This window comes from Juglans regia, chromosome 2, assembly GCF_001411555.2.
Source record: "Juglans regia cultivar Chandler chromosome 2, Walnut 2.0, whole genome shotgun sequence".
NCBI classification, from domain to species: Eukaryota; Viridiplantae; Streptophyta; class Magnoliopsida; order Fagales; family Juglandaceae; genus Juglans; species Juglans regia.
This window is the reverse complement of record NC_049902.1, coordinates 15456022-15478862: the sequence shown is the minus strand read 5'-3', so window position 1 is coordinate 15478862 and position 22841 is coordinate 15456022. Positions and strand designations below refer to the sequence as shown.

The window sequence follows — 22841 nt, the reverse complement described above, 5'->3', positions numbered from 1 at the left end:
TCGGGATTGTCACTTTGCGACTTCTGACTTAACGCATCAGCTACTACGTTAGCCTTACCGGGGTGATACTTGATTTCACACGTGCTAATTGTTTCCAACCACCTTCTTTGCCTGATATTTAAATTCTGCTGACTAAGCAAGTATTTGAGGCTCTTGTGATCCGTGTAGATCTCGTAGGTTGTACTATTCAAGTAGTGCCTCCAAATTTTCAAAGCGAAAACTACGACGGCTAGCTCCAAGTCATGAGTGGGGTAATTTTGTTCGTGATTCTTTAGTTGTCATGAGGCGTAGGCGATAACTCACTCATCTTGCATAATTATGCATTTGAGTCCTGATTTGAACGCATCGCTAAATACAAGGTAAGGCCTATGGGGTTCAGGTAAAGCTAATACTAGTGCGGTTGTGAGTCTTTCCTTGAGTTCCAAGAAACTCCGCTCCCACTTCTTTGTCCAACTATACTTAGCATTTTTCTTGGTTAGGGCAGTAAAGGGTCTTGATAGCTTGGAGAATCCCTTCATGAAACATCAATAGTAGCCAACTAATCCTAGGAAACTTTGGATCTCGAGCACACTAGTCGGGCACTTCCAATCTACTATAGCTTCGACCTTGCTTGGGTGAACTGATACTCCTTGACTTGAGATTACGTGCCCTAAAAATTTCACATTCTTAAGCCAAAATTCACACTTACTAAATTTGGTATACAACCTATGTTCTTTTAGCCTTTCCAAAGCCAAACGGACTTGAGCTGATGATATTCAGACCTTAAGTCTATCTTTGAGAACATTGATGCTCCTTGCAATTGATCTAATAGGTCATCGATACGTGGTAATAGGTACTTGATCTTGATCGTTACTTTGTTTAATTCCCTATAATCAATGCAAATCCTTAAAGACCCATCCTTCTTCTTTACAAATAGAATTGGCGCATCTCAAGGTGATGAACTAGGCCAAATGAATCCCTTTTCCAATAATTCTTCTATTTTTTCCTTTAGCTCCTTTAGTTCTAAAGGGGCCATACGATAAGGTGCCTTAAGGACAGGGGCAGTAGTAGGTTCAAATTCTATAATGAATTCTATCTCTCTATTGGGGGGTAATCTAGGTAAATCATTCTTGAAGACCTCCGGATATTCCTCATCTACAAGTATCACTCGAATCTCCTTACTATTGCTACTTTCTTCTAGTATGAAAGCTAAATAAGTTGTGGCTCCATCCATGATGCACTTTCTTGCTTGTAAAGTCGAAATCAACAAGGGGGTAGTTGTCACTAACCCTCCTGTATAATGGATTTGCCCATCTACAGGTGATTCAAAGATGATCTCCTTATTTCTACAATCTATCCTAGCGAAATGCTTGGACAACCAGTCCATTCTTACGATAACGTCGAATCCTAATAAGTCGAAGACAATTAAGTCAGCTTCCATTAGTACTCCTAAGTTTAGCTGGCAGCTTCTCATTACGCGATTACATGTGATCGAGCATCCATCGGGAAATGACTCTACCATAGCTTGAGGTAACATCTAAGTCAGCAGGTTACATGTGCGTGCAAACGCCGCGACACAAAAGACCTCGTAGCACCGAAGTCAAACAAAGCGCAGATCGTATACTCGTATAGCCCTACTTTACCTAATGCGTAATCAGTACCAACTACTTAGTAGTTATAACAAGTAAACTACTTATTAAAGAGGGGCACTTAAAGAAAAATACCAATGATGACTCTTGTTTCTTCATCATCGGGGATTTCCTCGTTAATCTCTTCAGGGTGAGAGCGTACACACGGGCTTGGATAGGTGGCCTGTGATTGGGCCGATTGCCAGGAGCGTTTCCACCTTGCCTACTATGAGGGCATTCACATATCATATACTCGGATTGACCACATCGGTAACACACTCCTAATCTAACTCAACATTCTCCACCATGATTTCTTCAACATTTCTTACAAGTGGTAGGTGGGGCCATCATAACACCTTTGCCCTTGTTGGTACTTTGAATAATCTTTCTCTTAGCATTATTTCCTACTGCAAAGGAAGAAGAAACCCTTTTTCATTTTAAGTTAATCTGAGCTACCACGTTTCGCTATTCTGCTTCAGTTATCACATCCACGTTAACTGATTCTTGAAAATTATTGATACAAAATCTGACCACGTAACTACGAATTCAGGGTTGTAGTCCTCCTTGAAATTTCAGGGCCTGCCTCTTTTCTGTAGCAATTAAGTGGGTAGCAAACCTTCCTAATTCCATAAATTGTGTAGCATATTGTTCGACAATGAGATTCCCTTGTACCAAAGTGGCAAACTCTTGGGCCTCCTCTTTGAACCTATCCCAAGTCAAAGTAGTGATATGACCCAATTCCCTTACCAGTAAATTACCTCTAGGTGACCCACCAAATGCCAGCTTCTCCTTGAAGCAGATGCCTTGCATACTGTACTCTATGCTCTTTCGTACAGCCGCTGATCTCGAAGGTCATGTCGAGATCTAGTAGCCATTCATTGGCTTTTAGGGGTCCCTTGACACCTATAAAACTAGGGTATCGGTAAATCAAGAATTTCTCATACGAACAACTTCGATTCTCCTGCCTCTCAACTTGAGGGTTCCGTCTCAAAATTAACTCCTGTTGCTGCTTCTTGGTCTCCCTCATCTAACAAATTGCGTCTACCAAATCGCATCCTCCATCCAAACAAGGATCCTGCTCATGACGAGTATTGGATCTTTCGGGGTTCCTTTCCCTTCTTTTAAGTGCCATCTTGTTATGTACGTGCGCCAGAACCAATCTTTGCTTCATGACTCAAGCCTACCCGATCTAAAGATCAAAACCTATATTCTGGCAAATACCTAAGGACACGTGGATTTATCCAGAGATGTAATTGCTTTGATATCACCCTGTGACGCCCCCAACTTTCACTTGGGATGTAACAAAGACTTAGGCCCAGTCTGGATTGAGAGATTATCTCCACTCATCTCATCTCATTTCATCTTATCATCATAATTTTTTCAAATTTCTATACAAAATATAATAAACAATTCAACTTTTTCAAATTCTAAAATAATAATAATATTAAAAAATAATATTCTAATAATATTTTATTTAAAGTTTAACTTTCATCTCAACTCATTTTATCTCAACTCACTATCCAAACCACACCTTAGAGTATCGGGACATGCAATACAAGATTACATACCCCCGTACATGACAGTTAGTAGGCAATGCATCCTAGAAATGCAGCTAGTAGTATGCAACAATTATAGCGAAAAGTAAGGGTGAAAATGAACTTATGCTAGAATAACTAAAATTATTACAATAATATTGATTAAACCATCCGTTCAAATCATGAGATAGCTTAATCTTAGTACAAAATACCAAGTTTTCAAAAATCTAAACCAGCTGCTTCATGCGCTTTATGGCACGAAGGGTCATGCCTAGAAATATCAAAATAAGATCAAGTCTTCCAGCGACATCTGGTTTCTCCTCAATCCTCTTGATCCACTGGTCCATTGGGTTCATCAGCATCTACAACTTCTATTATTTCGAATGAAATGATAATGGGTTCGCAAAGGGTGAGATTTACTTGAAATCTCAGTAAGATAGACAACCAACGTGTACAAAGATAAACTGTGCATGAAGAATGATAAACATGAGCTGCATGCAATGCAAAAAAATTGTATTTGTCTCCCATTCAGATTTTTCAAGAATCTACATTTTCTTACAGAAAATGTAATTTCACTTTCATCGTTAAGAACTTTGTTTTTTGTTTTGTTTTTGTTTTATCATGAATCACATGAAATCATAGAATTAACATAACGTATGGTATCATCCAAAAGAGCTCTCTCGGAAAGTTTTCTGAGTATTTTTGCATGGCCCTTTAGTACCATTTGTAAGTATTTTCTCGCAATAACTCATTCATAAAAATTGTTCATCTTTGAGTTAGTTTCTGTGGATATCTTATGTGTTTCATTTCGTGGTCCTTTGGTTTGTTAACAGCTGTTTTAACCATGGAAAGGTCATTCTGGGCCTAAAATTGGAGAGTGTGTTATATTTTAGAATTTTTTACAAAGCTAATGGACATATCTTGGTCCGAAAATTTTATGAAGTGTTTTTAACATTTTTTTTATGAATTTTCATTAAATATTTGTTGCATGACTAAAGGTTTTGATGAAATATTTTCTTAGTTGTAGAAACTTAGAAACTGGAAGTGGAAAAACAGTTTCTGTTTTGAGAAAGTTTGGATATTTCGTGGTTTAATCTTACTCCAACGGTTTTGATATTTTTATTTGATGATCCTAAGCCTCTTATATGCATGTTAGGATGTTGGTTTGAAAATATTTAGTATTAGTTTCAAATATAAGATTTTTCTATGCAAGAGGATTTCGATTAGACCTAATATTTGATGTTTTTCATATTTTATTGATTTTTAGTCATGTGATTTTAAGTTTGATGGTTAGATATATGTAATGACATGCCACGTTATTACATGTTCATCTATTACACATGATGTATACTGTCATGAAATATTTATATGTTACAGAATATATTTTGTCATGCATTCCTATCTGTTGCAAGTATGTCATGTTGCGTATGCCATCTATTACATGTATGTCACGTCATGTAATATTAACTGTTACACGTTATGTCATATTACAAAATATTGTCTGTTACATGTTATGCCATGTTGTCTGTTACATGTTATGTCATGCTAGGTAATATTTTCTATCAAGTACGTCATGTCTGTCATCTTACTTTCATGTCATGTTACACTTCGTCATGTTACGTTATGGCATACGTCACGTTTCATCTCGGATACAGTTTATGTATTTGGGAACAATCATGTCAGATTATTGATCTCGAAAGGACAGTCGAGAAGGTTCTATACACTGGATACCTATTTTAAGGTGAAACTAGAATATGGTGGGATACACGGAGGCAGCTTCTAGTTGGGGAACTAGGAAGTCTCGCTGCACTGTCATGGGAGAGGTTCAAAGAAGAGTTTGACAATAGATTCTTTCCAGATTCTATCAAACAACTAAAGGCGCAGGAGTTCGCATCTTTGACTCAGGGTAGTTTAACTACGGAAGAGTACACTACCAAGTTAATGGCGTTGGGGAGGTTTGCACCTCACTTAATATCTACAGAGAGGATGCAGGAGCAGGAATTTCAAGGAGGACTTCAACCTAGGATCCGTAGCCAAGTGGCTTGTCATAGAATAGAAACCTACTAGGAGTTGATAAATGTCGATGCCATAGCAGAGGCAAAGCAAAAAAAGCAGAAGGGTTTGACTGCCCAGATCATTTCAAAAAGAAAGAGGACTTCATCGAATCCTGCTAAAGAGAGTTTGGAAAGGAAGAAGATGTTTACTGGATCAAATAAAGGAAAAGGCATTGAGGCTGGGAACTCAATGCCGATCGCATTTCCACTTTGTGGAGAGTGCGGTAAACACCATGGAGGCAAGTGCAAAATCGCATTGGGGACTTGTTTTAGGTGTGGCCGATCAGGTCATATGATCCAAGCCTGCTTCAGTGTTACCTTGATGAAGGAAAGACAAGGGGTTTTCCTAAACGGTGACTACAAACCAAAGCCGAGGCAGCATGTACCCGTTAGAGTGTACTCTGTCACTCAGGGAGACACGGATGCTGACGCCCCAGGAACTGAAGGAGATGGCACCGTCACTGGTATTTTTCTAAGACCTCTATATTGATTAAGCTTAGTTAAGGTTGATCAGATTGCAATTGATGGTATTATTGCATTATTGTTATTTTAGGTAATGTTAAGTCATTGAGGTTTGTAACTTATACGCTGTTTGATTCAAGTGAGTCCTTTTTTTTGTTGTGATTGTGGTATTGCATGAGAGTTTAGTTCAGAAGCCGAATTGTTACCCAGTTGGTAAGAGTAACAATTCTCATTATGAGTATTATTGCTCATATCGGTGTAGATATAGAATACCCTTTAACAGTTAGAGGAAGGATATTGAAGGTTGATGGACTAGTATTCGGTGTATTTGGAGTTTGTTTTGATTTTGAGGATCCAATAGAATTTGTGTTCGGAAGAGTAAAGTGTTTGGGACAAGCTTTGGCCTTAGTAGGATTCATTTATGATAGTAGTTTTATCCAGTCACCATTAAATGGTTTTTGGCGAAGCATTGTGTTTGTGGAAAACGTAGATCGCCCTTATATTGGAGACTTTTATATGGGTAGTAAAATCTTGGTCTTGAAGATTTACGTGAACAAGTAGGAATTGATCCTTTTATTTAGAATTAGAATAAGAGGCAGCTCATGATGGATAGAAGAGCTATGCCAATCGTAAGAGATAAAGTCTTGAGTTTAGGTTAATAGTTGATCGTTTATCGAGATATACCGCCTAGGAGGAGGAACGATTCGTTTCAATTATGAAGGAGTAAGCTAGTCCTAGGTGGATAGGATTCCCTGATGAAATAGAGAAAGTGTATCGCTTTTTTTTTTTTTCTAAGGAAACGTTTTGGGAGATTATTCGCTTGAAGTTTTAGATTTAGAGAGTATGCCAGTACGACTTGATCTACTTTGTGGAAGGATTTCAGTACAAGTGTTGATTTGAGAGAGAGAGTTAAGGAATGGTAGACTTCAGGGGATATATATATATATATATCTGTGGTGAATAACTCTTTGAGCAGTAAGGAAAATAGTGTTTTCACTTAAGCAAGGATTCATTATCCTAGAAGGGTAGCCTAGAAGTCATTAAGTTTAGGCAGTGACCTTTGTGAGTGTTATACTTTTCTCTTATATGGTGGTTGTTATTTTGTATAACCATGTGATAGTTATAGATAATAATAGTGTGGGCTACGAGAGGAAGGCGTTACCTCATGAAGAACGTTGCCTACTCTACACTCGACTATGTGGTTAAACCAGGATAGCTTCAAAGCGAGGACGTCATGGGATGGAGTTGAGTCCAACAGAGCAGTAGAAAGGTGTGCCGTAGCTGCCAACACTAAGCCTGTAGTGTCACGATCATCTATGCCATCAACTCACCACGAATGCTTGATGGTAGAGGGTCAAGAGCCAAATAGCGATGATGAAGAGGTCGTGCAGCACCTCGACCCAAGTTATTTTTGCAATCTGGCATATGATTCAAAGGACGACGTGTACTACAACTTACCCCAACACGCCATGTCGATGGACATCGATGCACCTCCATCGGAGCTGACCAGTGATGATATGTCTAGTGATAGCATGTTGGGGTAAGTTTTGGCGAGCAACATCTTCTCCTTAGTTTGTTTAATGTTTGTACTTGCGTCGATTTTAAGGATGAAATCTTTTTTTTAGGAGGGAATGATGTAACAGCCCATTAGAAATTCAATGGTGGAATTTCTATAGTCTTTAGGAACCTCGTGAAAACACCATAAGTTTTCACGATTCGACTAATCGCGTAGGTTTTAATTTGTCAGCATAGCCAGAGTTATCACTCACTATGGTGTCAAAAAGTGCGATTTTATTTATTTGATATAGTTAGAAGTTTCAGATTACATTATGGTTTGCGCCATTAGACTCAGTTGATTATTTAGGATTTTATAGCGCAATTATCCCATTTTCAGCTTTCAGATGAAACGATTGTCGAAAACTGATTTTGCTTATTTCGAGGCACTTTAGGATTGAATTTCAATAAATGAATTGCACAGTTAGATTTTTGTGAATATTTAAGATTTTATAGTGCAAAGTTTATGTTTTGCTTTCTTGGAGTGAATAGTAACTTTTATACTAGCATTTAGTGCAGTGTTTTCAAAATTACAGTATGAAATGTCCAAATTAGGTTAGAGAAGTTTTATTTAGACACTTGGCATGATCTTAGCTACACTTGGTAAATAGTATTGGATACTTAGCACAAAGAGGAACAATGAGATGAATTGTGAAGGAATCAAGGTGTGACATCATGCCACCTAAGCAAAATCTTGTTTTCCATCTAATCAACCAAATTGTGCCGAACCAAAGAGGGTTTCAACCCTAGTGAAGCCGTAAATAGTTGGAATCCAATTGAAACCCTAAAAGCTTGGTTGAAATCTGAAACTTGAAACGGTTTTCCCAAACCCTAAAGTTGGCCTACAAATCTTATTTGATCCAACTTCTAGCATTGTGCTTAATCACTTGATTAAATCACTTTCATATACTATTAATTCCTCAAATTCATGTTATGACATCATTATACAACCCTTTAAACCTTGGAATTTTGATTGGGCCAAGAAAAGTTGGATTTGTGCTTGATAGCATCTCAAACTCTAACCAAAACCTCTCTAAATCCCAAATTGAAGCTCATTTGGTTAAGCCCACCAAGGTCCACGAATTTGGCCACCTTGGCAAAAATTCATGAAGAAGTTTCCTCCCCCACATGGCAGGCCATCCACTGCCCTTGGCTACAGCTAATACTACCTTGATGTGAGAGGGGAAAACCACCTCATCAGCCTCCATACCGCATGGCAGTAGCAGACAGTCCTTGCCTCTCACTATTTCTCACTTGTGACATAGGCACCTCCAATCAAAGGTCATTCAAGCCCATGCCTCCCCCCTCCAGAAGTCTAAAACCGTGCAAGACACACTTCACTCCATTTCATCACTTCTTCATCTCGTTCTTAGAGAGAAACCCAAACGAGCTCTCTCAGGTAGTTTTTTGAGTATTTTTGTGTGGCACTTTTGGACCCTTTGTAAGTATTTTCTTGCAATAACTCCTTGATGAAAAAGTTTCTTCTTTGGGTTTAGTTTTTGTGGATATATTATTTGTTTCATTTCGTGGTTATTTGGTAGGTCAAAAGTTATTTTAACCATGAAAAGGTAATTCTTGGCGTTAAACTGGAGAGTGTATTATATTTTGGAGTTTTTGACCAAGCTAATGGACATGTATTGGTCCAAAGATTTGATGGAGTGTTTTAACATGTGTTTATGAATTTTCATTGAGTATTTGTTGCATGACTAAAGGTTTTGATGAAAAATTTTCTTAGATATAGAAACTTAGAAACAAGAAGTGGAAAAAACAGTTTATGTTTTGTGAAAGTTTGAATATTTCATGGTTTAATCTTACTTCAATGGCTTTGATACTTTTATTTGATGATCCTAAGCCTCTTACATGCATGATAGGATGTTGGTATGAAGATATTTAGTATTACTTTCAAAGATATGATTTTTCTATGCAAGAGGATTTCGGTTAGACCTAAGATTTGATGTTTTTAGGTTAAATCCATGTTTTTATTGATTTTTAGCCATGTGATTTTAGGTTTGATGGTTGGATATTCTTTAGGACACATTTTTAAACTATGTGATGTTTTGGTTTGAAGATCTCATCATTTTAAGCCATGGATCAACAGATTGATCAAAGTTAGTTAATGAAAAGTTTTTGTTTTTGGACTAAGTGTAGAACCGAAAACTCCAAGTGTTGTTGTGTGATTTTTGATGACTTTTTTTTTTTTTTTTATGATTTAAAGCATGGTTGATCTTAGGATGATGTTATGAATATGTTAGTTGTAAGATTTTATTTTTTGGAATTCTTGGAGATGTTTTGATTAAGATCAAAACTTGTGATTCAATGCTTTGCCTTTTTGTTAAGAAGTTTGGGTCTTTTTACAAAAAGTTTGGTGTTGATTATTAGCTTTTTTCTTAATGTATGTTTTAAGTATGTTTTTAAACTTAGGGTAGGAAGATATTTGTTGCAAAATTTTGTTTTAATCATGAACTTTGAAGTTGGAAGAAATTGCAACAAAAATAAAGAGAAATGACCTATGGATGTTTTGGCCATAGTGAGTTTTCCATAGTTGTGTTTTGTTTTAAATTTTTCTAAGTTGATATTTGAGTTCAGGACAAAATTTATATGATGAATGTAAATTTTGGTGATTTTTGGAGTTAAGATGCAAAATTCTTAAGTTATGAGTAAAATGATCATTTTCCAACATGTAGAGGGTAAAATGATAATTTTACTCTAAATTGCCTCTTTTTCACGTTTCTAATTGTTAGTGATTAAATTTCTAACTTTTAGAATACTCTCTTATAGTTCATCGTGGTTCGCAATTTATTCTCGTAGAACGCGACAATCTAGGTAAGTTAGGTCTTAACTTACTATCAGTTTATTGTGTATGTGTAATGGGTAAGGGAACTACAATTATGTTCGTATGTTATATCATATATGTCATGCCATGCCACATCATTACATGTTCATCTGTTACACATGATGCATACTGTCACGAAATACTTATCTGTTACACAATATATTCTATCATGCATTCCTCTATGTTGCAAGTATGTCATGTCACGTATGCCATCTATTCCATATATGTCACGTCACGTAATATTCACTGTTATATGTTATGCCATGTTATGAAATATTGTCTGTTACATGTTATGTCATGCTACGAAATATTTTCTGTCAAGTACGTCATGTCTGTCATCTTACTTTCATGTCATGTTACACTACATCAGGACTTCTGTCTTTTCATATTCATGTCACGTTTCGTCTCAGATACAGTTTATGTATTCGAGAACAGTCATATTGAACTATTCATGTCAACCCGAGGTGATTCTCCATGCGCTATACTAAGGGATGACCAACTCTTGAGGTGGTGGCAAACACCTAGATGGCCGACTGGAGTGGCTACTGATGGTGGATGGTGGTGCTGATGAAGGAATTAGTGTTTGAGGTTTTTTAGGTTTTAGAATTCTTAAGATAAAGAATGTGAAAATAATCTTATATCATGTGATTATTTAAAACCAGAGAGGTCCTTACGTGACAGTTTGAGATTGGAGGATATAAAACCAAACCAAATTTTACATGACGTCCTGTCAGAAGTGGCGCCCTTGAGACAAGCCAATCCATGATCAATCTCTCCTACTCAAATTGTTGACTCGCATTAAGCCACACTACACGATTACGACACCTTTGAATTAAATGAAGTTATATTCATTCTGATATCATCTATCTTGATCTCTAATTGTATCTACACGATATGAAAGTAGTAATTTTAATCGGACTATTGGAGCTCTATTATATAATGGCATGTAGAATCCAATTCAGTCAGGATTATTCCAACACGAGATTGTGTTTTCTTGTTCTTTTTTGTATTAAATAGTAGTCGAAGGTTTAAGAGACTGCTTTCAAGGCCACATTCTTACCTTTATTTTATCAGTTGGGAAGCAGAGCTATAAAAACTAAAAGGACCAAAAGGTTCAATGAAAGTAGCATCATTACATAACCAAAAAGGGGAAAAAAAAAAATAGGAGGAAAAAAAAATAGGAGGAAAAAAAATGGGGATGGGGGTTATTAACATTTGGGATTAAACAAATTTTCACTCACATTGGGAGTAACCTGTTGATGGAAAAGGAGAATCTTTGTAAACCAACTGATCACAACAGATTTACTATGACCAATATACAAAATAGGTAAATTCCCATCCAACCGAGCTTGAAATTATACAGTGCACAGATAAGAAAAGGGATCTCATGAATCCTGGAAAGTATTGAATCATTCTGCAGATGATGAGAACAATGAAAGGTTCATGAGGAAGCCAACCATAATGCCAATGAGTGCCGCAAATATTGCAAAGGTGAGTGAGAAGCCTTGGTCACTTTTTCGAGATCTTCGCCTCTTCAGCATGTCCTGTTGCAGAGACGAGATAAATTAGCCAATAGTCACAACTATCAGTCAGCAGCAGTATGTAGTTTAAAAGCTGATCGTATAAAAGCTAGATTATCCAGTGGACCACATAATTTCCACTAAACATTTAAAGCTCCAATCAATAGGGAAAGGGATGGTTAAATGGTAAAACTTGTCCAGGGTATTGATATGTGTGTTGGTTCCTGACACAACAATTGTCTGTTTTTTTTTCCATCTTAATAATCCAAAAAAACTTCCCTTTCTTTCTTTTCTAAGATATCACTTATCACCTAATGAAACGTCCCATTCTCCTGGTTTGATTTTTTTCTGCCACATTTAAACTTGATTCATAGATTCCAACTCTGTTACACGCTATATCTTTATTCATAATCGCAAAGATGCATATTTTTGGACTCTTAATAAATGTCAAACATCCATTTAACCACTTAAATAACACAAGTTTCTACTTTCCGTAGTCATCATGTAAGTAGGGCATTTCGAGGTGGTGTTAAATGTGCTCCTGTAAGTTTATGCATATACGGGCTTCTCTGGTGGAGTCTGAGAGATTAAATTTGTTATTATCAACATCAAACCAATAAATGGAAACAAACTGATCCAAGGAAAAACAGAGCACAATTACCAGTTCTTGTTGTAGCTGCTGTGTTTGTTGAACTGCTGCATCTCTTTCAGCCTTCAGCAACTGCAAAGCCTGGTTCTACATATAAAAGAAAATAATGGAAGAAAAGATGTAGTCGACTTAGTGAGCTTGTTAAAAGTTGGATTTTACAGTGGCCGCTTCAGTATATGTTACATTATAAGCATAATTAAACAGAATTCCCACTTGCAAGCATAACAAGATGAACTGCATAAAGCATTCAATCCTATCAATCAAACTAAGAAATCTAAAAGAAATGACCAAGAAATATATTCGCAATTAGTAAACTGACAGGCTAACACATGTAACTGCAGATACAAGAACGAAGGAATTCAACACAATTATCATCATTTCTCGAAGAAGATCCATGAGAATCAGTCACATTGACAGGCATAATTAATTACCAATAGAAAACTGATAACACAAATAAACTGCCTGCAGAGGGAGGGAGAGATCAGTACATCCAATTGCTAACCTCAGTGGTAATGAACTAATGATAGGTCAACTCTGGTGCATGTTGATACAAGCGTGGGGAATTCTGGTGTGGGAAATAGGATGTAAGTTGTCTTTTCCATGTTGAAATCATTCTAAGTAGCTTTTTTGCCCCTTCCATTTGTTTTCTCAACTTCCTGCTTTTTGTTGTTCCCAAGTACCTCATGCACTGATACTTAAATAAAAAAAAAAAAACAAGGACCTCATTCACTGATCATGAGGCTGATCCCCACACACCCCAACTTGCGATAGAGATATGCTCACAACTAAAGCCTCATTTCATTCTCCCACTTTTCCGTGATAAGATGTTTAGGAGCTAAGTTTCCAATAAGGAGGTACATTAGTGCTTGTAAGTAATTCCAATGAAAGAGCTTTTATTTTGAAGTGATGAAAAATATAGTGCAGCTAGGGGTGTAAGACTATTGGTCCAGACTGGGAAAACCGACTGGGCCGAATGGTTTGGTCCAGACCACCATTGTGTGTCTTTTGTACCTCAAGTTGATAATCGAATATCTAGTCCTTTTGAATTGGTTCACTCTCATATATGGGGACCAATCAACATTGTATCAAACAAGTTTCAGTATTTTGTAACATTTGTTGATGACTACTCTCGTATGACATGGTTGTTTTCTTTGAAGGCAATTTGAACTTCTTTCCATATTCAAAGTCCTTTGGGAAGAAATTAAAACTCAATTTAGACAAAAAGTTCAAGTTTTTCATTTTGACCATACTAAAGATATCGATCTAGTGCCTTTGTTATTTACTTAAGTAATAAAGGAATTGTTAATCAAGCTTCATTAACTTATACACCCCAACAGAATGGAGTGGCTGAATGCAAAAATCATCATTTGTTAGATGTGACCTAAGCACTTTTACTGCACATGCATGTTCCTAAATGTTTTTGGAGTGATGGTGTTCTTACTGCGTGCCAATGTCACCTTTACCGTATGCCTTCATCAGTCCTCGATGTTTCCTCTCCCTTTTCCATCTTGATCCCTTCCTCTCCGTCATTTTCTCTCCAAAAATCTTTGGGTGTGTTTGCTATGTTCATAACCTTGGCCCAGGCTTTGATAAGCTTGATCCACGTGCTACCAAGTGTTTTTTTGTTGGCTATTCCCAAACTAAAAAAGGATATTGCTGCTATAGTCCTGTTCTTAGATGCTACTTCACGAGTGCTGATGTCACATTCTTTGAGTCCATACCCTATGTCTCAGACACATCTTCGATTGTTGAATGTGATCCTCTACCATTAGCTACTCTTACCCTTTCTCCTGCACACTCACCCACTCTTACCCAACCCTCCTTATTGCCTTCGCTTCATTACAGGTGTACTCGCGTCGCTTGTGGCCCTCATCTCCCATGCCTCCACCAACATTGTCTTCATCTTCAGATCTTGAGTTACCGAGTGCTTCAAACTCTCCACCTATTGCTCTCCAAAAAGGTACTGGTTCTTGTGTTACTCAACATCCAATTAGCCAATATATCTCTTTTCATGCCTTATCTCATTCATGCTCGTGTTTTACTTCTCAACTTTCCAAACTTTCTGTTCCTAAAACAGTTCAAGATGCTTTATTTGATCCGGGATGGAGGACAACTATGAAAAATGAAATGTATGCTCTTCACCATAATGGGACATGAGATTTTGTTACTCTACCACCTGATAAACAACCTTTTGGCTGTAGATGGATATATATAATCAAATTCCATGCCCGCTTAGTTGCTAAGGGTTACACTCAAACTTATGGCATCGATTACGACGAGACTTTCTCCCCTGTTGTCAAAATTTCTTTTGTTCGAGTATTGATCTCTCTTGCTGCTAATTTGGATTGACCCTTATTTCAGTTGGATGTTAAAAATGTCTTCCTACATGGCGACTTACATGAGGAAGTTTATATGGAACAACCACCTGGGTTTGGTGCTTAGGGGGAGTATCAAGGTACTGTGTGCAAGTTAAAAAATGCATTATATGGTTTAAAACAATTTCCTTGAGCATAGTTTGGGAGGTTCTCTGATATGATATTCGCATTTGGTCTTCATAGATGCCAAATAGGCCATTCGTTATTTCACCTACATAATGATGCAAGTCATATCTTGTTGGTTATATATGTGAATGACATTGTAATTACTAGAAGTGACTCAGCTGTAATTGCTAGGCTGAAACAATGTTTACATGATCAGTTTCAGACAAAAGACTTGGGCAAACTTAGATACTTTCTTGGAATTGAAGTTAGTAGATCTAAAAAAGGTATTAACCTATCTCAGAGAAAATATGTACTTGACCTTCTGGAAGAAACTAGCATATTGGGTGCACGACCTATTGACACTCCTATGGATCCAAATCGTAAACACTTAAAAGGGGAAAGGGAGTTGTTTGGAGATCCAGGTAGGTATCAAAGTCTTATTGGAAAATTGAATTATCTTACTATTACTAGACCTAATATCTATTATGCAGTGAGTGTAGTGAGTCAATTTCTACAAATGCCCAGGGTCTCACAATGGGATGTTGTAATCCATATTCTTCATTATCTTAAGCGAGCTCTTGGCCTTGGATTGTTGTATAGACCAAATGGACATATTAGAGTTGAAGCTTTTTTAGATGCTGATTGGGCAAGATCTCCTTCAGATAGAAGATCTACTGTTGGATATTGTACCTTTGTGGGAGGTAACTTGGTTACATAGAAGAGTAGGAAGCAAATAGTAGTAGCTCGGTCTAGATCAGAAGTTGAATACAGAGCAATGGCTCACACTACTAGTGAGCTGAATGGTTGCAACACTTTCTTCAAGAGATTGGGTTTCCAACTCCTGTCCCTCCACTTATTTTGAGATAATCAAGTTGGAGTGCATATTGTCTCTAATCCTGTGTTCCATGAGAGGAGTAAACACATTGAGATCGATTGTCATTTTATTCGAGATAAAACACTAAGTGGTGACATTGATTTGTGAAATCTGCTGATCAACTTGTAGATATGGTTACTAAGTTATTGTGTTATAGTCGGTTAAAGTTTTATTTGTTTCAAGCTGGGTCTATATGATATATATGCCCTAGCTTGAGGGGGAGTATTAGAGGACATGGTTGTAATTAGTGTAACTTGTGAGGGTATAATTGTTAATTGTATGTAGTATATATATATATTGTTGAACATCAATGAATAATAGCAAGTATTCTCTTTATGTTTGACTACAGTCACATCGTCAAATGGGGGTGACTATGCACCAACAAACTACATGCATGCACAAACACAAGGCTGCACAAAATGAAAAAAGCCCATAGAAACTCCCAAGCAAGACAAACAATAAAAATTAAAAATAAAAATAAAAACAAAAACAAAAACAAAAACAAAACAAAACAGCATGAGTTCAAGAAAACTTACAAAATTGGTATTAGGACTTTGTGCAGATCCCATTAATGCTTGATCTTCTGAGTTTGTTTGAGCTGAAGCGGGAGAGATATACACAACTTTAAGTTTGCATTCCTCTATTGCCCTTCCACTGTCCTTGTTAAACTGAATTCAAAATTAAACATTGATGTCCCAACATGATATACTTTCAAAGGGATATAATCAAGCTGGTCAAACAAAGTTACACAGATGTGGATCTCAACGCCAATTTCTTACAGTATCCTGCGGAAGTTCATCAACATCACTATGTGGAGGCACTTTTGTACTCTGCAAGAGAAATTTATCTTTGCAATACATATCTGGAGGACATTCTCTCTGTGCTTGGAGGGTGACTGCAAATCAAGAAGATAGTTAAAGGCATATTAGGTAAGAAAATCATAATGGACTATTGGAAAATACTTTAAACACAAATATTTTGCATTTGTGCTGGTAAAAGTAAATGACTAAAGGCCCATTATCTCTAGCTTAGGACTGACTGTTCCATTCATAACAATGTGACGATTCAGGATATTGTTTATTCACAGACATCTATAATGCCTTTCTTGTGAAGGTGGGCTGGATGGTGGTGTCAAACAGGGTAGACCGTAGGAGCAAATTCTTAGAAGCAACTATGTCAGCAATAAAATATTTCTAGTGAGATTTACTTGTCAAAAAAAAAAATTTATTTCTAGTGAGACCATGCTAAGTCAATGCCTCAAGGGTTTGGAAAGGCAGCTTATCCAACTATGAGAGATCAAGCATGCTCATATCTATACATGATTTCATTGCCCAAGGCCTTTCCTCCATCTGTATATAAGATTCATGCTTGATGGATGTAATTATTTACTTCTAGTTAGTATATAATTTTCACCTGCAACTTAAAAGGAGGGGATGGTAACAGTGTATGATCAAGTGGCATATGAGTGGTCAATGCCAGCAAGTACATTCTTCAATCAAAAGCTACTTGAGTTTATGATCTCACCAGACAGATGTTTATTTATTGGCCAATCACTACTTTGATCATGTCTATACGTTAGGCAATTTACACTAATTTTTTTTTTTTTTAATATCATTAAAGAGGGTGTTGGACTTGAACCCGGGCCAACCCCTTAGAATGGGTGCTCTGTAACCATCCAGCCAAGTCACTAACTGTATGTACTTGTAATAAGTTATAATTCATCCTTTATTAAAAGGTGCAAAAGGAGAAACTCAAGTACACAAAAATTATACAAAAGAAATGTCTAGCTAAACTGTCCATATATTATCAAATGGTCATTACTTGAAGGAGGAAAATAAAACAACAAAAAATAAATAAGTTCTTAACAAGGTATTGTAAAGCACCTCTTATGAGACATGAGTCCCAAGGCTGTATAACACCCGTGTTGGGCCGCACAAAGTACTTTTTGGGTGAAGTGGTTTTAACCTAGCAAAAAAGAGGGGAACATTCAAATTGAACTTGGTCAGTATCGATTTAAAATGGCTTGATAAATATCAAAATATGTATACAATAAGAAATAAAAATGGTTATATTTGTAGGGTAACAAAGATAGTACCTTAAAAGCAACATAATGTTCCGTGTTGTTTGCAACTTTAACATCACAGTAGCTTTGCTTTTCCAGTTCAACTGGTCACATGTATACCAAAATTACTAAGTTTGTTAAGAACTTTCTTCTTGAAAAAAACAATTCTATATAAAAACACAAAAATGGAAGACAAAACTCACAAGTATATTACAGAAACCAAATTAGCAGCTAGGAAACAGGCCCATATTTTACCCATGTCAAATTTCAGTTTTTCAATTCAATTTCACACTCAGTGTCAGCATTCCTTTTAGTTTATCTATTTAAATTTTAAAGGACCAACCCAGTTGAATCTATCACTATCTTTCCTTCTTTTCTAGTTGAGTTGACCACATCCTTCATGTCTTAGGATTCATTTACTCAAATTGCAGATCCCTTTCTAGACAAAACTTTGCTTATTTTAAAATTCACCCTCCCCTGCAATCCGTAGGTTGTTCTTTCCCCCGTGACTTCAACTCGTTTGCAGATATTAATACAAAGCAAGGAATCTGCAAACAGTAATGAGGATGCAAACAAAAAAAAGTGATGGCACGCTGTCTATTCCAGAGTCTAAGCATACAACACTAACATATCAGCTAACTTCTTGGATATTTTTCCAATTGCATTTAACTTTTTCCCGTATGCAATCACATCTTATCATGTTGTTCCTCTCGTCTTGCATGCATCCCTAGTCCTAGAATCTCCATATCAGCCATACATCAAACCTTAAGGTCTATGAAACAAATTTTTTGCCACATCAGCATCAGAAAATCTAGGGTATATTCGGTTTAAAAAGATTTTCGGATTTTTTTTATTTTTTATTTTTTAAATTTCAACTTTAATCCAAAGGTTTTTTTAACACCAAAAATAATTTCAATTTCAATTTCATTTTTTTAAATAATTTAATTACTTAAGGTTCAAAAAGAAACAAAAACCAAAACGAATTTCTTTTATTTTTAGGCAAGTAAAAACAAAACAACTTTTACAAAAACAGAAAAATAAAAACGAACTTTTCAACTCTACCTATCCATTTTCTAAATCCCAATACAAAATACATTTCAACAATTTTTTTGCTGGAATTCTCAAAAACTGAAGAAAATTTTTCGCCATATATGCTCGAATTTCTGCTAAATCCATGTACGGTAAAAAATCATTAGTGTTATGGACACAACCACAAAAAGCAGCAAGCCATCAAAATTCTCCAAGCATTAGGCACCAATTGAGCCGGGGCAAGCCCTAGGACGTCTAACACGTCGCAAACTGGTCGCACGAAGGGCAATCGAAGCCCCATGGTGAACATAGCAAAGTAAAGGGCGATAGAGACAACCATACCTTTGGCGTTGATAGCTTTCTGGTTTGGAGTAGGAGCCCTCATTTCGACAGAGTCAAGAATGTTGAAGTTATTTCGGGCATTCTCCAATTCATGCAAAGTAATGGTTGAAAATTAGCGAGAACTCGCAAAAATGGACACTGGAGGAGCAATGACAACTTGGGGTGAGAAGTCGCAGGGTGGTGAAGGGCCTGAAGCAGGAACCACAACCTTGCCTTTGGAAGAAGAGGAAGCCATGGAGGAATGAAGAAAATCGCGAGAGAAAAAGAGGGCAAGAACTCAGAAAGATAGGCAAGAAACGTGAAGGAAGCAGAAGTCCAAAAGAAGAGGGAAAATGGGCATTAAATAAGAGTTGAAGTGAAATGACAGTTGGCGTGCCGAGGAATGGAAACGAAACGGCGCACTGACACACCTCGAAAAGTGAAACGACACTTAGATTCAAGTCTCATCACACTGTGCATAATGAGACTTCGCGGGGTAACTAGAGAGGACATCCCGACCGGTTAGCCCCCGAGGTGGGCCTAGACCCTTACTTAAGCCCAAAGCCTGCGTCATTACCGAAAAGCTCAGCTCAATGCCAAGAGAACCCAGCCCATAGCTAATACCGACTGGATAACTATCCAACGGTGGCAAATGATAGAAACATCCATTGGATAACTCATGGAGCTCTATATAAGGGAAGAATTCAGGTATGTAAAGGGATCGAACTCATTGGTATTATTAAAATTATCTCCAGTCATTAACTTAGGCATCGGAGACGTTCCGTCGAACCCCTAAGCCCTCTACTCTTTGGTTGCAGGTGATCATGAAGTGGTGGCAGTGAAACACGTCCATAACAATCAGTGTTCCCCTTCTCATTTCAAAATACACGAGGCCATAACATCAAACCATAATTATTCGGGAAATAAAGCCATAACTTCGAATAAAATTTTGAATATAAGGAACATAATCGGAGTCTTGCCTGATCAACACAAGATACGACTGTAGAATATAACCAAGAAATACATCACAACAAAGCAAATTGACACATTATCAGATAAAAGAACAAATATAACTCATGGAGCTCTATGTAAGGGAAGAACCCAGGTATGTAAAGGGATCGAACTCATTGGTATTATTAAAATTATCTTCAGTCACTAACTTAGGCGTCGGAGGCGTTCTCTCGAAACCCTAAGCCCTCTACTCTTTGGTTGTAGGTGATCGTGAAGTGGTGGCGGTGAAACACGTCCATAACAATTAGTGTTCCCCTTCTCATTTCAAAATACACGAGGCCATAGCATCAAACCATAATTATTCGGGAAATAAAGCCATAACTTCGAATAAAATTTTGAATATAAGGAACATAATCGGAGTCTTGCCTGATCAACACAAGATACGACTGCAGAATATAACCAAGAAATACATCACAGCAAAGAAAATTGACACATTTCCAAGGGCTCGACCTACCGTGATACATAGATAATTCAAATTCATGCAAATTCAACAAGTTTCAGACGCATGCAAAAGAAACAGAACTTTGATTTAAAAAACAATGACAACCATAATTGAGAACCATAATAACTATCAAAGATAATCCACAGAGAGAGAGAGAGAGAGGTAAATATACATGGAAACTTGAGCTCATCGGGATGAACAGAGATCAAATGATTGCCCCCACCACCACCACCGTCGCTCATGATGGTGATCAATGATCCCTACCACCGCCACCACAAACTCACTCGATCAATCTGTCAAAGCGAATAATAGTTGCACGCTAACAATCCCCAGACCTCCAGAGACAGACACAGAACGAGAGAGAGAGAGAGAGAGAGAAGGGGAATTGATTGGGGACTCACACGTGGTGGAACGAAAAGCAGGGGCGCTACGGATGGCCAGCACCCAGTGGGGTGGTTCCGAGGTTTGTGGCCACCAAGATCGGACCCGCTCCCGAGGTAAGTCCGAACCAGCCTCAAAAAGAGCGCGAGTTTTGGTGTGCTGGTTACAGACTACCCTCCGATGGGTACGACGCAGCTTCAATCAGAGAGAGGGGGAAGGAGATTGAGGAGGCACGTGTTGTGTCATGGAGACTGCGACGTCCGGTTCAAAAGTGTGAGCGCTTTGAGGAACCAGTTACCAGACAGGCAGACAGTGAGCGCGACCCACCTACGTTCACCCTTTTAAGAGTTTTTTTTTTTCAATAAAACATGTTTGTTGTGAAATATAAGATTTAACTAATAATTTAAAAAAAATTTATTTGCAGTCGTCATTTTGCAAATTTTTCATTAAATAGAAAAAATATTATTTTAATAAAAATATTATTATAATTTAAAAAAATTTAAAAATAAAATTAATTAGGTTTACGATGTAATTTTCATTTAAAAACTATACGTAACATTGCTCAATTATTTAAAATACAGATACAGATTACTCTCAAGACATTACATTATTAAAGAATGATAATCATATAATTTTAATAATATGAGATGAGAGTTCGTAACTTGTGATTTAAGGTTTTCAATTAATTTGGATCGGTTGGATGAATGATTGGTGTTCTATATCTTGTTGGTGGATATGTACCCTCAACGACCCAAGACAAGTTTAGTGATCTACACGAAATGATTGTTAGTGTCTAAACTCTAAAATGGTGTCTAAACATAATTTAATTTATTAATATTATTTTAAAATATGGGATTGATAGTGTGTAATTTAATTTTTCCTTTTTAAAATACGATTTGGGTCAAGTGTCTCTATACCTTGAAGTCATAGGTAATCGATCAATAAAAAAGAAAGAGTGTCTCTATCCCTTGAAGTGTGTTAGGTAATCCAATCAGACAGCCCACTTTGATTATTAGGGCAGGTTCTTTTAATTAAAACTTTCTTTGCTTTCAATCCAATCATTCGCATACTAAACTAACCTCAATCATAAAGACATGTAATCTAACTTTTTGTAACAAATAAAACTAGCAATAAAAACATATTTAAATAACTATTTAATCAAAACTTATTTTTTTATGAACTTTTCAAATATCCCAATTAAATCTATTTTAATAATATTTTAAAAAATCTTAGAAATTTAGAAGAAAATCTTAAATGGAATATCCTCATAGTATAAGTAGAGTAAATATATATATATATAAAATAGACATTTTTCTGCATATACATAGAGTAGGGCTCTAAGAGCATTGGCATCGGACTAGGTAAACACTAGTCATGGCCAAAATATATAGAGTTTTCCTACAAAATTGCTGCATTGGACTAGGCAAAAAATTGAGTTTCAGACTTTGAACTACAGTTTTTGCAAAGTTATTTCTATACTTGGCCAGTAACCATTCATAATCCTCACTATTATTTTATTATTACGTAACCAACTTCTCTGATTTCCCTCGTGAATTTCCTTATTCCAACACTTCATTTTTCTTCCTCTCATTTTCTCCATTCCCTCTAGCTCCGAATGCCCATTGCATTATTTTTTTCTTCATTTTTCACTTCATTTTCTCTTTTTCTCTCTCTCTCTCTCTCTTTCCTCTAGATTGGCCCAACACTCCCTCTCCCAACCTTATAAGGTTCCTTCAAGTAACTTACTGTAATTCAAGCAATCCACATGTAATCTCAAATAAGAACACATGGAAGATTCAGTCAAGTCAGGAAATGAATCAGCAAGATTCCATTATGAAACTTGCAAAGAATTTTCGAGAGATTCTCAACCTCCAAAAGCTAAATCTTCATATGATCAATGTTCAAACTGATAAAGCATCCACACACTGCTTATATATTCGCAGGCTGTGATGGAAGAAACAAAACGCAAACAACAGTAATTAAAACGCAACTACAAAGACTACAACATACAAAACGCTCCGTTTTAT

At 36.8% G+C, this 22841-nt stretch overlaps 1 protein-coding gene across 3 annotated transcripts; it reads right to left on the bottom strand.

Moving 5' to 3' along the window:
• Positions 1-11266: 11266 nt before the first annotated feature.
• On the bottom strand, positions 11267-21129 carry LOC108995596 (vesicle-associated protein 2-1-like). 3 transcript variants are annotated; one of them, XM_035685442.1, is made up of 8 exons: positions 20835-21129; positions 20606-20726; positions 17664-17734; positions 17452-17533; positions 16348-16463; positions 16105-16236; positions 12227-12301; positions 11267-11589 (listed from the first exon to the last, which is right to left on the bottom strand). In XM_035685442.1, exons 2-8 carry the CDS (start codon positions 20673-20675, stop codon positions 11455-11457), a joined length of 681 nt encoding a protein of 226 aa, XP_035541335.1. In that variant the 5' UTR covers positions 20676-20726; positions 20835-21129; the 3' UTR covers positions 11267-11454. The 3 variants fall into 3 exon arrangements, with proteins under 3 accessions (XP_035541335.1, XP_035541336.1, XP_035541334.1); XM_035685443.1 differs by having other exon boundaries at positions 20606-20693; XM_035685441.1 differs by having other exon boundaries at positions 20606-21129.
• Positions 21130-22841: the final 1712 nt, after the last annotated feature.